Source organism: Humulus lupulus, chromosome 1 (genome assembly GCF_963169125.1).
Source record: "Humulus lupulus chromosome 1, drHumLupu1.1, whole genome shotgun sequence".
Lineage (NCBI taxonomy): Eukaryota > Viridiplantae > Streptophyta > Magnoliopsida > Rosales > Cannabaceae > Humulus > Humulus lupulus.
The window spans coordinates 5,562,399-5,577,214 of NC_084793.1; the positions used below are offsets into that span (position 1 = coordinate 5,562,399).

At 31.9% G+C, this 14,816-nt stretch overlaps 3 protein-coding genes across 3 annotated transcripts; all 3 read left to right on the top strand.

Annotated features, from left to right (window-relative positions):
* Positions 1 to 2,711: 2,711 nt before the first annotated feature.
* LOC133820961 (uncharacterized) lies at positions 2,712 to 3,344 on the top strand. Its single transcript, XM_062253695.1, has one exon. It carries the CDS (start codon positions 2,712 to 2,714, stop codon positions 3,342 to 3,344), a length of 633 nt encoding a protein of 210 aa, XP_062109679.1.
* A 207-nt stretch (positions 3,345 to 3,551) lies between these two features.
* LOC133821977 (uncharacterized) lies at positions 3,552 to 4,544 on the top strand. The gene has a single exon (XM_062254533.1). It carries the CDS (start codon positions 3,552 to 3,554, stop codon positions 4,542 to 4,544), a length of 993 nt encoding a protein of 330 aa, XP_062110517.1.
* A 24-nt stretch (positions 4,545 to 4,568) lies between these two features.
* LOC133822776 (uncharacterized) lies at positions 4,569 to 5,060 on the top strand. The gene has a single exon (XM_062255574.1). It carries the CDS (start codon positions 4,569 to 4,571, stop codon positions 5,058 to 5,060), a length of 492 nt encoding a protein of 163 aa, XP_062111558.1.
* The last annotated feature ends 9,756 nt before the right edge of the window (positions 5,061 to 14,816 follow it).

The following is a 14,816-nucleotide window of genomic DNA, read 5'->3' on the forward strand; positions in this document are numbered from 1 at the left end:
ATCTTCATATGTATATTATTTGTTAACATTATTTTATGATTGTTATTGATTTATTTTTTTGTTAGACATTATTAGATTTTTTGAAATGAATGACATCGTGAAAAGATAGTAAAATTGGAAGTTATAATTACACACCCCATTATTTAGGGTTTACAATAAATGATATTTTAAGGAAATATAAAATAAAATCGGAAATAAAAAAAATTTCATTAATTAAAATCTAAAAATGATTAAAATTTGTATATAAAAATGAAATTAATATTATCAGTATTAATATAATAATATAAAATATTATTATAATGAGTTATGTAAAAATTCCTAACCATTATTTCTCTCTCATCATTAATAGATTAGATCACAAAATTAAAATATCTAACTATTGCTAGTCCTTTTTCGTGTCTGTCTCCTAAAAATCTAAATATTCCTTATTATTATCAAAATGTAAATATTGGTTTATGTTATATGTATATGTTCAACCTATTAAGTGTGAAGTGTTGTATAACGTATACTAAACAGTTTATAATTATGAGTGTTATTGTTTATTTTTATATTTTAATTGTATGAATTATATGAAAGATAATTTAAACACAATTTCGAGATTTAAATAATATTTAATGCGATAAAATAAATAAATTTACTTTGTTCGGTCATTTGTTTCTTTCAACCCATAATATATAATAAAATAAAATATTATTATTTGAAATTATACACATTGCGTTGATGAGTCAATGATAAGTCAGCAATCCGTTAGTCACATAGGATAAAATTTAACATAAGTTTTACTTTACAACACTGTGAATAGTTCGGAAGTAATTTTTAACGACTCGAAAAAATCAGGGCATAATAATGTATTGGTCATAGTTCGGGAACAAAAATCCTAAATAGACATTTTCTTTATATCTAAAAGTTACATTCATTATCTTTAGTATTTTTTTTCCGGCTCAATCATAAATACAACAAGAAATATTGTATGGTCTCAATTTGAAAAACATTAACATACAAGATATGTCCTATGATTTTATTTTTTATTTTTTTGGTTATAGGCATCACTAATACACTGACGTTGCTAACCTCACAATTGGCTTCAGTAAATTATAACTGACGACAATCTTTTTAGGTGTCAATGATCCATACATTAGTAGTATCCCAACTCTTGGTGAAATTTTATATCCAGGATGGTTAAATTTGTACGGATACCTTAGTCTATTTTTTTTCCTCTTAAACATGCATTGTAACTATTCTAATGAGCAACGACAATTGTTGTGGTGTAGTGGTAGGGATGTCTTTGCTAGGCATCCCCTTTGGTTTGGCTCAAGTGTTCTAAACCCACCAAGCCCCTTTATTGTATGAAGGATATGCTTAGCTCCAGCTATGTTGTTGAGGCTCTAGTTAGCTATGGTGGGGACGACTCCTAGTGAGTGGTAATTCTTCAAACATGAATGTGTTCATGACACAACTCATGGGGATCCAGTTTAGTCCCCTATAACTTATTTTGTGGTGCCTAGGATTGTCTGAGACCGAAAAAGTGGGAGCGGGATCAGCACCTCGTAATTTTTTTTTTTTTTTTGCCATAGAAAAAGCTATTTCAATGAGCAATTAATTGGTAGCAAAATCCTAGTTACCTCAAACTTTTTATGAGTACAACAATCTTCCTAGATTCTAGTGTAATGTATTAGAAGTAAAAATTATTTAATGCTATAATTTTTTTAATTATTTATGCTAAAGTGTATAAATTTAGTACACTACTCAACATAATTCAACCTAGTTTAATTCTATCTAATAATCTAAGAAATGAGCCAACTGCCTGCATGCAGGCCGGTGGGGAAGTGGGGCCTTGGCATTGGTCAACTAAGGTTGGGAGTTCAAAATTCCCTATGTACATATTATATATATATTGGTTTGTATATTGTGACCTATTGTTGGGTTGTATTTGTTGGTTCTTTAGTGAAAGTGTCACTACTACAAAAAATGATTTTCTTTGCGGTTGTTTTACTTAATACACTGCAGTTTTTTAGAGTATTGTAAAACGCAGTGTATTCGACCGCAAAGAAAAGTATTACGAAAACCAGATTTTTTTGAATTTCCCGCTCTCTCTTCAGCTTGAGCTAGAGCCATGGTAGGGAGACCGAGATTGAAGAAGAAATCGCCAGGGAAGAAGAAGAAAGGGCCATCATCCACAGATCCAATCATCAAAGTAAAATCTATGGCTAGCATCTTAGGGGTGGACGCAATGGCGTTTGAGGAAGAAGAGGATACTGATCGAAGTCGATTGGATGAATCCAACGAGGATCATTTGCAGAAATCGTCTCTACAATCTAAGAGTGGAGCAGAGCTGGAGCAAAATGAGGGGACTAATCATACTACACAATCGATGAGTGGTGCAGAGTTGGATCAAGATGGATTGTTTCGTCAGTCCACGGTGAAACAAACACTTAATAATTGGCTGGGAGTCCTAAAAGGAGACTTGGGGAAGGAAGTGCAGTCAGGTACTTCTAAAACTAACTCAGTTCTACATATTGAGACTAATTGTGTTAAAATAGAAGCCGAAGATATTGAAGATGATATTCAATACTGGAAATCAGCCTTGGTATGCTACGTCCTTGGAGCAAACCCACTTATTAGAAGGATATTTTCGAAGAATCTGGAGAGATAAGGGAATTGATAAAATAGCTCTATTAGCTCCAGGGGTGTTTATTCTCAGGTTTAATTTGATGGAGAATAGGGATGGAATACTGAATAGGGGTTATCAGTTCTTTGATAGGAAGCCACTTATCATGAAGAGTTGGGACCCTAACTCTAAATTTACTAAGGAAACAGTTCTGACTGTTCCGATTTGGGCTCAATTAAGCAATCTAGAATTGAAATACTGGGGTGAGAGGTCAATGGAAAAGATTGTTGGTTCAATTGGGAGAATGGTAAAACAAGATCGAGCAACTCAGGCAAGAGAAAAGTTACAATACGCTGGGGTCTTAATTGAAGTGAATCTCACAAAAGATTTACTAGAGCAAATCAAGTTTGAAGATGAAAATGGGGAGTTTGTGTATGTGGGAGTGCAGTATGATTGGAAGCCGGATATTTGCTTGCACTGCAAAGGGATAGGTCACAGGAAAGAAGTTTGTAAGAAGAGGATGAATCAAGGAGAACCTTCAAAAGTATGGCAAGAGAAGAAAAATGGTCCCCCAATGTCAGATGTGGTGACTGGACACGATACAAACCAGAAGCAGGAGGTAGAAAAGAAGAACAGAGAGGAAAACCAATCACTTAATGGGAAAAATGGAAACGGGAATAAGAATAAGGAGATGCAAGAGAAGAATCCATTTTTGGTGCTAGGACAGTACTCATAAGCTGAAGTTACTGTTGGGGAAACATTACAGGAAATGAGGTCCAATATGAGTGGAGGGGGAAAGCCTCCATTCATAAATGGATAGACTATTTGGGTGGAATGTTAGGGGGCTTAACAATACCAATAATAAAGGGAGGTCATGAGAATGATCTCTAACAAAAGTATTGGATTTGTTAGCCTTCTAGAAACAAGGGTAAAGGAACCCAACATGGGGTCTCTATACCTTAATATGTTTAGGGGATGGTGCTTTACTACTAATTTAATGCAGCATCCTAATGGGAGAATAGTAGTAGCTTGGAACCCACTGAGTTATGATGTGGATATTAGAGGGAGCTCGAGCCAATGGATGCATTTTGCTGTCTCAGCCAAAAATGGTGTTCAGTTGGCCATTACAGTGGTTTATGCTTTTAATGATAAGTCAGGTAGGAAGAGGCTTTGGGAGGATTTGGAAAACATGGCTCATAGTATTACTGACCCCTGGATAGTTATGGGAGACTTCAATGCAATTTTATCGCCTGAAGATCGCTTTCCTTATCATGGTAATGGTTCAGAATTAATCCCCTTTCAGCACTGTGTAGAGTACTGCAGGTTAATTGACATGAAGTTTTCGGGTACTTTTTTTACTTGGAATAATAAACAAGGGGGCAAAGACAGGGTGTACGCTAAACTAGATAGAGTTTTGGCTAATGAGAGCTGGATAGGGAAGTTTCAAACTGCTGAAGTAATTTTTTTCCCTGAGGGTAGCATGGATCACAGTCCGTTTATGGTCAATTTTGGTTCTCTTCCTGAGAATAAAAAACCTTTCAAATTTTTCAACTTCTGGTGTAATCTTGAAGGCTTTCACAGGACAGTAGCTGAGTGTTGGAGAAAGGAGGTTCAAGGGACCCCAATGTATTGTTTGATAACAAAGCTTAAAAGGCTTAGAGTAGAGTTGAAAAAACTTAATAGAGAAGGGAAAGAAGATGTGTTTATGCAAGAAGCAACGAAAAATAAGCTGATGCTTGAGATCCAAGATCAATTACAATCTGACCCTGGTAATAACCAGCTGATAAAAGAGGAGATTGCAAGAAGGAAAGAGTATCAGTCGGCTCACAAAAACCTGGTTCAATTTCTTAAGCAGAAGGTCAAGGAGGATTGGCTTAAGCATGGAGATGAGAATACTAAGCTTTTCCATAACAGCATTCGGCATAGGCATACTTAGAATGCCATCTACTCGATTTGGGACATGAAAGGTAATTGGCTTGATAACCATGAAGAGGTTCACAATGCTTTTTATGAGTATTATGAAGATTTGCTTGGATCAGAAATGAGAAACAGAAGGAATGTTTTAGTTTCAGTAGTTCAATCAGGGGCTACGGTTTTAGAGCAGCAAGCTGCTTTTTTGATAAAGAAATACACCGAAGAAGAGGTTAAGACTGCTCTCTACTCGATACCTGATGAGAAGGCTCCAAGAATGGATGGATATAATAGTGGTTTTTTTAAACAATCATGGAGTATCACAGGAGATGAACTAACTCAAGCTGTGCTTTCCTTTCTTCATTCAAGAAAAATACTTAAAGAGATCAATACCAAAAATATCTCCCTTATACCCAAATCAAATTGCCCTAAGAATGTTAGTGAGTATAGACCAATTGCTTGCTGCAATGTGGTCTACAAGATAGCCACCAAAATGATTTGTTCTAGACTAAGAGAGGTTCTCCCTTCTATTATATCATAGAATCAGAGTGGGTTTATTAAAGGTAGGAACATAGCTCATAACATAATGCTTTGTCAAGACCTAGTAAGAGGTTATGGGAGGAGGAATACTCATGCAGCTTGCCTATTCAAAATTGACCTGCAGAAAGCATATGATTCTCTGGATTGGAAGTTCTTACAAGAAATGTTGACTGCCCTTAAGTTCCCTGATCAGTTTGTTCAGTTAGTAATGAAGTGTGTGACTACAGCCAGATTTTCGCTCATGCTTAATGGGGTTCCATCGAGGCTTATCAATGCTAGAAGAGGGGTTAGGCAAGGGGATCTGATGTCTCCGTTGTTGTTTGTGATTGGGATGGAGTATCTTTCTAGAATCTTAGCTAAAGTAGCCGAGCAACCTGACTTTCATTACCACCCTAGATGTGGCAATTTAAAGTTGACCCATATGTGCTTTGCTGATGATTTATTGTTGTTTAGCAAAGGTGACTTCAAAGCAGCTTACTTGTTACTGAGAGGGCTCCAGCTTTTTTCGAAGTCATCTGGTCTTATGGCTAATAAAGAGAAATCTGCAATATATGGAGTTGGTCTTAAGGAGGACTGTTGGAAGCATCTTTCTGAGATCTCAGGCTTCCAGAAAAGTAGGTTTCCTTTCAAATATCTGGGGATGTCTATTAGTAATAAAAGAATTTCCAAGTCTGAGTGTGAGTGTTTGGTGGATAAAATGGTGAAAAGGATTCGAATTTGGAACTCCAGGAACCTTTCTTATGCAGGGAGGTGTGTCCCTATTAATTCTGTGTTACTGTCCATCAACACTTATTGGTCTCAAATGATTGCCCTGCCTAGTTCAGTGATAAATAAAATAAACCAGATCTGTAGAGGTTACTTATGGAAGAAAGGTGACAATGAGGAGGGTCATGGGCGAGTCTCCTGGACAGAGATCTGTAAACCCAAGCAGAAGGGGGTCTTGGATTTAAGAATATAGGTCTTTGGAATAAGTGTGCTTTAGGAAAACATGTGTGGGCCATTGCCAACAAGGAGGAAAATTTGTGGGTAAAATGGATTCATGCGGTTTACATAAAGCAGGATGATTGGTGGGACTATGTGGCACCTAACTCTAGTAGTTGGTATTGGAAGCAATTAGTTAGAATTAAGAATGAGCTAAAGGTCATGTTTCTTCAAAGAGGCTCCAGCTGGACTCATTACAATATAGCTAAAGTGTACAAAGTGCTGCAAACCAGTTCAGAAAACAGATGGAAATATGCTTCAATCTGGGATAGAATTGGTCATCCTAAGCACAAATTTATTGCTTGGTTGGTGCTTAAACAAAGGCTGCCGACTAGAGATAGACTAAGTCGTTTTGGAATCACACAAGACACACTGTGTGTTATCTGTGGTTATTGTGCAGAAAGTCATAGACACCTGTTTTTTGAGTGTCAGTTTAGTAAAAAATGCTTGGAGCCTATCTTGTCTTGGTTAGGGATAGGTACTAATCTTTTTGATCTGACTGGGCTGCTGAATTGGATTAGAAGATGTAGGCACTCTGCTTGCAGAAGAAGAGTTTACACTAGCTCAATCAGTGCCTGCATTTACTACATTTGGAGAGCTAGAAATTCAGTATTTTGGAAGCTTCAGGTGCCGCTTGTTGGGTATTTCATTCAGAGTATTAAATACCAAATATGTTATAGATTTAGCTGGTGTTTGGCTAAGAATATAGGAAAGGAAGATTTAGGTTGGGTTAGATTTTTACAATGTAATTAACGGTTTTGTTTGTTAGTGGTTGGTGTTTGTAATTTGTTGTGCATAATACAAGCTAGCTGATTTACTAATAAAAAAAAAAGTATTGCGAAAACTGCGAAGAAAAGCCATATATTTCTCTGCAGTTGTGTTGGAAAAACCGCAGAGAAAGATTATTTTTCTCTGTGGTTGTGTTAAATAAACTGCAAAGAAAGAACATATTTCTCCGCGATTTTTTCAACACAACCGCAGAGAAAGGTTTCTTTAATACAACCATAGAGAAAGCTTTTTTTTTTTAAATTAATTTTAATTACTAATTATATATATTTTTTTCAATAATTCAATTATGATTATATACAATTATTTTCATTATGTAAACTTAATGTAAATAATATAATTAACAAAAATAAACTTTTAAAAAAATTAATTATGTAAATAATAAAAAAAATTATGTAAAAAATAATATTATAATATAAAAAATTGAGTAAAATACAATATATTTTAAAGATATAACATAATTAATATTAATATTATTATAATACAAATAAATTAGGTAAATAATATAAAAAATACCCAAAATCAAAAGTATTAAAAAAATCAAGTTTTAGTGATCAATACCTATTTTGAACAATAAAAATATTTTCAAATCTTCCACAAACATTCAAAAACGTTATAAAAAAGCTTGAAAACCACCTTATAAACATACATTAAAATCTCATTAAACTCACTCAATATTTCTTTATTTTTGCCATAAAACTTCAAAATAAATCAATATTATGTATATTTACATGATTTAAGCGTTAATATGTAAGAAAATGACAAAAAAAATAATGAAAAATAGTGAAAATGGACCTTACCGTGGCTGGGGGACGAAGACTGCGCCGTTCCTTTCTTCGCCTCTGTGAAATGAAAAATGAAGAGGGAAATGAGGCTTGGGTTCGTCTTGTAGGGTAAGTGGGACTTTTCTCTGCAGTCTTTTTGAAAAAATCGTAGAGAAAAGTCTAACTCTTCTCTGCGGTTTTTTCTATATAACCGTGGAGAAAAGTGGTCAACTTTTCTCTGCGTTTTTTTTATTCTATGAAACTATGGAGAAAAGTCTCCTCCTCCCCAATCTTCGAACTTTAGACTGTGTTTTTTTTTTAATCGCAATAAAATGGTATTTCAGACTCATATGAATATTTTCTTTGTATTTTTTATTTAAAGTTGAAAAAAAAACACAGAGAAAATATATATTTGTAGTAGTGTGTATCTTGCCTCTCTTATTCTGATAAAGCACGTACATGCCAGACTTGTGTCTAGACTCTCATTTAAAATGATCTCTAATTTAAAAAAATACAAATTTACATATGATTTTTTTAAAAAAAAATTTGGGTAAGCTATATTCGAGTTGGGGACTAATATACATTATGAGCAAAAGCTTATCCTAGACACGTACTGTATTTTAATGTGACATGTCTTGATTATTTTTCCCTTTATAAAAATGTAGCAAATGAGCCCTTTAGTAACACCCATACAGAAATTATTATAATATAATATGTGAAAATTAAAAAGTGAATAAAGAAGAGGCATAAATGCTATTTTAGTTGGAATAAAGTCTCTGAAATGGTGCAGTTGAAATTTAAAGAGGTAGTTTAGAAATCAAATGATAATGGAGTTGAGTTAGAAAAGAGTTGAGCCAACTTTCTGACATTGCATTTATTTCTCCATCATCATTTAATTTTGATGATATTTCGTAACATGTTCTGATAACAAATAGCAATACATTTTTATTTTATTTTTTTAAATTTCTTCATCTCACATTATTAGTAATTTTTTAAAGATTTATAGAAGAGTACAAAGAGGAAAATCAACAATATATATGTTTCGAACATCTAATTTGAAATGAACTAATCAAGAAGAAAATGACTTACTCAATAGTAATGTTTTTCATTACAATTAATTTTTAATGAAAATTTTCTTGTTACCTATAAACAACTATTATATTCTATTTCTAGTTATTTTTTTAATTGAGTTTTCATTATTTACAAATTATCACACATATAGTTTGTAACGCCCCACGTCACTATGGTTGTTTCCTAGAATGACGATTGACCTTGCAAACCAACAAGAGTCTTTCCAGCGTGCTTTGTCCTCACTCGCACGCTTCCTGGGAAAACGTCCCAGGAGGCACCCATCATAGGATTACTCCAGGTCAAGCAAGCTTAACTTTGGAGTTCTCAAGTGATGGGCTACCGAAAAGATGATGCATCTTATTGGCATATGTAGTACTCATCAATTCATTTAAACCATCTTCAATTGTGTAGTCTCATACCTACACAGTCTTAGAATCATCACACTTGACCTTCCCCAAGCGATGTGGGATTGCACAGCTTTTACCCGGTCTTTCCCCTGCAGATCACGGGATTCTGACTATCACAATCACCCACCCTTAGGGGTCCGATGTCCCCGTCGGCCACACTTCCGGCTGGGTTAAGGCTCTAATACCATTTGTAACGCCCTACGTCACTATGGTTGTTTCCTAGAATGACGACTGACCCTGCAAACCAACACGAGTCTTTCCAGCGTGCATTGTCCTCACTCGCACGCTTCCTGGAAAGACGTCCCATGAGGTCACCCACCGTTGGATTACTCCAGGTCAAACATGCTTAACTTTGGAGTTCTCAAGTGATGAGCTACCGAAAAGAAGATGCATCTTGTTGGCATAGGTAGTACCCATCAATCTATTTAAATCATCTTCAACTGTGTAGTCCCATACCTACCCAGTCTTAGAATCATCACTCTTGACCTTCCTCAGGCGATGTGGGATTGCCCAGCTTTTACCCAATTTTTCCCCCTACAGATCACGGGATTCTGACTATCACATAGCTCATGATGTAAATTCATTCACGTGATGATTATTTTCATGATGAATAATAAATAAATATTTTTTAGAGACTCAACAATACTATAATCACATTTATTCTCTGTAATCAAGTTTATTCTAAAGCGTTATAAGCAATATAGTAGATTAAATGGACTTAGCTCATTTATTAGGTCGAAATACTATAAATCGCATTCTTCTTTAGTATACTTTTATTACTTTTTGAATTAATTCAACTATTTTGTGAAAAAAAATTCGAGTGAACACTAGTAATATATATTTTTTAAAATTTTACTATTTGTTTTTATTTTGAGTTAATAAATAAAATTAGTTTAATTAAGAGTATTAAAGATATTTAATTTTCTTTAAAATACTAAATTATAAAGATGGAAAAAATAAAAATAAAATTATTTACTTATTGATAATTTTGTACTTAAATTTTTTTAGAAGGTGTATATGGAAAGAATTTTTAAAAATTAATGAAGGGTTTAAAAAGAAAGATGTGTAGAGAATAAAAATTAGAGTATAGATAAAAATACCCATATTATAATTGATTTGATAGTGCTTCAATATATATAAGTCAACTTAGTTTATTGATTTCCTATTTTTTCCACAAAAGATCAACACTCATTAAAATGAATCGTTAGAATTTCTTTGAACAAATTAACTCATATTATCAATAGTAAATGCATGCTTGTTTAGTGAATGAGCCATATTATTACAAAAATACAAGGGAAAAACTAGAGATATACTTAAAATAAAAGATAATTATTTTAAAAGAAAATTCCATTGAGAGAAGAAATGAAGTGATGACAAAGTACACTCTTGATGAGAAATGAAGTGATGAGAAAGTACACTCATATTATCGAAACTTAGAAACCAAGATCAACAATCCAATATATTATTTTTTAATAAAAAAAATCCAGTCAACTTTTTTTAATATATAAATTTTGAAAAAAAAACATTGTGCTGGGATTCGGACCAAGATGACTTTTTAATATTATTTTTCCACACTTAAATCCTAGGAAAATAAGAAGCACCTTTAATTCTTATAGATAAAGTACTCTTCTTTTCTGTAATATTCTATTATATCCTCTAATTAAATTGGATATTTTAAAAAAAAATTCTTGTAATGATAAACACAATAAATTGCTGCCTAAAAATAAAATTTTTAACACAAAACAGATTGTTTAATTAAGGAAATATTTCATGACTCATAACACGTATATGTGGTGCCCAACAGCACAAAAACATTATGTATTATTAGTACAATCGAATATTGAATTTCACATATTTTAATTTAATAAATATCATAAGAAATCCTTCATTAATTATAAAATGCCACCTAACACTTTACATAAAAAGCTAGGTTCCTTAAAAAGAATTGCTAAGAGATACTGGTGGTGTTCAACATCACAAAGAAATGATGTATTATTATCGGTGCAATTTAATATCAAGTCTCACATATTTGATAAAAAAAACTAAAGGGTTTTATTTCTCATCATATAAAGTAAAAGCAAAAAGTCCATGCTCATAGTCTATTTAACCACCTGATACAAAGGTAAATTAATTGAAAAGGCAAAAATTGCGGTCCATAACTCCATATCAGAAATGCATTTATGGAGATGATGACCTAATATTACCAACCATACTTTTAAACCTATCTCATTCAACACAACCATCCACATATTCTTCTTTTTCAATCCCTATAAAAAGGAGCTACAACCATTGCAAAAATCCCACAAAATATAAAACAAGATTAAGAGAAAGATTATCCAACATTATCATATCAAAATGGCAAAGTGGTGTAATGTCATCCTAATGGTAATTGCTGTATTGGCAGTTGTTGAAATGGGAACTACAAGAGCAAGAAATGTGCCTACCGAAGCCGGTCTTACTGACCAAAAAACCTTCGGCAGCTTCGGCGGCATCCCGAGCAGCGGCGGCCTACCTGGTTTCGGCGGACTTGGTGGCGGAGGGCTGCCTAGCGGAGGCCTACCAAGCGGAGGGCTACCTGGTTTCGGTGGAAATAGCGGCGGCGGGCTGCCCGGTTTCGGCGGTTTGGGAGGGTCTAATGGGAATTTCTTTGGACCTCCTTCTAGTCCTTGAAAGTTGTCTTAATTAAACAGCTACTTCTCTTTTTTAATTAAGTTTTAATTTCGAATGTATGTGTGTTCGTATGCATGTTTTAGCCATAATATTATAAGATAATAATATTGCTGCTTTAATTATTACCAATATTTGGCTTGTATGTGGTGTTCTTCCTATATATCCTATTTTAGGGGATAAATATTTGAAAATATATATAAATATATATATATATATATATAACATTTATCTTTGTTAGGCTTAATGTCTATTGTCTCCACTTTTTAATTATTGTTAATACTTTTCTCTCCTCAATAATTTGTGTTCTCTTAACTTTTTTTTTCTTTTTTCGTTTTCTCATCTCATTTTGCTCTACTTTTAATCTCTTATCACCTCACTATTTTTCTCATCACTCTCTCTTATATTTTTCCAACATATAAAACCGATTTTCTTTTTTCGATCTTGTTAATATCTATTGATTCATGATCATATCATCCTTCTCGAGCTGGCAAGTGAGATCTATATTCGTTTTTCTAATTTTAATTACATTTTTCTAAAAAAAAAAATCTCTCTCTCAATCTCTCGTTTTTTTTCTTCTCTTTTTCCTTTCATGATCACCCACACATATTATTTAAGATGCTATAAAAGTTTAACATTGTAAAAGTTTTGTTTACATTTTTAAAAACAAAAACATATTTGAAACTTATTTTTGTGTAATTTAAAAAATTAAGAAAAAAACTAGTATAATAAATGGGCCTTAATTTTTTTTAATATGTTGATGTCATTTGATAGACAATGCAAATAAACAAGCATTTTAAATTATTTAATTGTATTAACATTATAGAAAATCTTACATTTAGTTGAAACAAAATTTGAGACTAAAAGATATTATCATATACTTATGTTATTATTGAAAAGTTCATGGCAAAAAATATAGTATGATGCGACTAACACTACATTAGTGGCAAATTCTGACTAAATGTTATATTTTAGTGATAATTAATTTTTTTATTGTGATTAAAAGTGACATTTAATCACAAAAAATGTATGTTGTGAGTAAAAAAAATATTAACTTTTTTTTTAGTGTATATATTATGCCATTCATGATAAAAAATAAATAGTTTAATTAATTATAGCATGATATACACATTGACCATAAATTAGTATCTTGATTCTAACTCATTAATTATTATGCTTTTGATATTACAAGACATTTTAGTGCTCAATATACATCAAGTGATTTTTATGTGTGATTGATGATGTTTCTTAATAATAAAATAAAATTCAGTTTTAAAATTCAATCACACATAAAATATCATCATATATATATATATATATATATGATACAAGACATTTTAATGTACCTTATATATAACATTATTAATTCATATCTTAACAATGCAAAATGAATTCCCATGCATATTATGAAGATGTTAAAAAAAGGCACATTAGCTGAAATGAAATTATGATTATGATGATTTTGTTGTATGTGGTAATTATTTCAAAAAAGAGAAGAAAGAGTAGATCGAGAAGTTATAATTAAGTCATCATAAGTCTTATCCCTTGCAATATTTTGATTTTTTTTTTTTTTGGTTTCTTGGCAAGATGTCATATTTTTTAAAGTTGTTTTGTACTCTAGTCTAGTTTTGATAATTTTTTGCATACTCCAGATAGCTGGTCGAAAAATTCAAAGAGCTGGTCAAAAATTTTAGACAGCTAATCAAAATTTTAGACAGAGACAATTTTGCAAAAAATTATCAAAACTAGACCATGATACAAAATAACTCCAAAAAGACGTCATTTTCACTTATTTTTTTCTTTTCCCACTATTTTGGTTTCATAGCACCCAAAAATTCACCACTAAGAATAGAACGTGCAATGTATTAAGTTCTACAGCTAGCTATATATAGTACTATAGCTTATATGACTTGTCAAATTTATAAACATACGTACGTTGTTATATATTTATGTTAATTGACCCTCCGTGTATATCTTAAAGAAATATATAATTATCATTTTTAGAAATAATAAAAAATTGTTTGTAACTGAAAATTAATATTTAGTGAAAGGGTATTACTAATGAACTTTTGGCAGCACTTCAAAAAGTGTCAGGAAAAATCATAGCTTGACAGAATTTTTTTTTATGTCGGTGACTTTTGTTGGTGCAATTTTACAACTTTGCCATAACAAAAATCATCTTTCTTAGTGCAGTGCCAAAAAGCACTAATTAAAGTGAATTTTTGCTCGCAAAGGTCAAATGACATTTTTCAGTGCAAAATGACACTTTTGTCTGTGCAAAAAATTATCGACAAAAGTCTTGTTTTTTTTTTTTATAGTGATATAATGATAAATTTTATTACAATTAAAAGTTTTGTAATTACTTTTAATCAACATTTTTTTAGTGATGACACAGTTAGGTATGCTTCTTATACATTCAATAAAAAGCACAATAAATTTATTTTGATGTTAGATAATTTATTTAATCCTAAAATTTTATGATTATATTTTTTAATTAATTGATCAATAGAAACTTTAATTAAGATTAAGTGAGAAGATTTAAAATACAAAATAAAATAATCTTCATGATTATAAAAAAAAATGGTGTACTTTAAATTATCACAAATTAAATTAATTTTTTTTATCATAATATTATTTGGATTATTTGAAGTAATAATAAACATGTAATAAAATATTAACAAAATAATAAATAGTACTTATATAAATCTTTTGGTTGCCTTCCTCGTCCTAAAATATTAAAATTCCCATACACGGCACATATAAATATTTAGAGGACTATTATTTGATATCTTAAGGTGCCCAACACCACATAATGTATCACCTCATGATTGGTTAGCGATATCTCATAATTTTTATTAAATTCAAGTAAGTGGGACCCGATATTGGATTACACCAATAGCGGTATGCTACCTACTTGTGGTGTTGGACACCAACGGTACTCCTTAGCAATTCTCAAATATTTATGTCTAAGTTATGACTAAGTACCATGTTTTTTAATATTAAATTAATAAATATTTTTTTTATGAGAAAAACATGAATATATGTCTTTAGAATAATCTATAAAATATAAATGTACGTTGA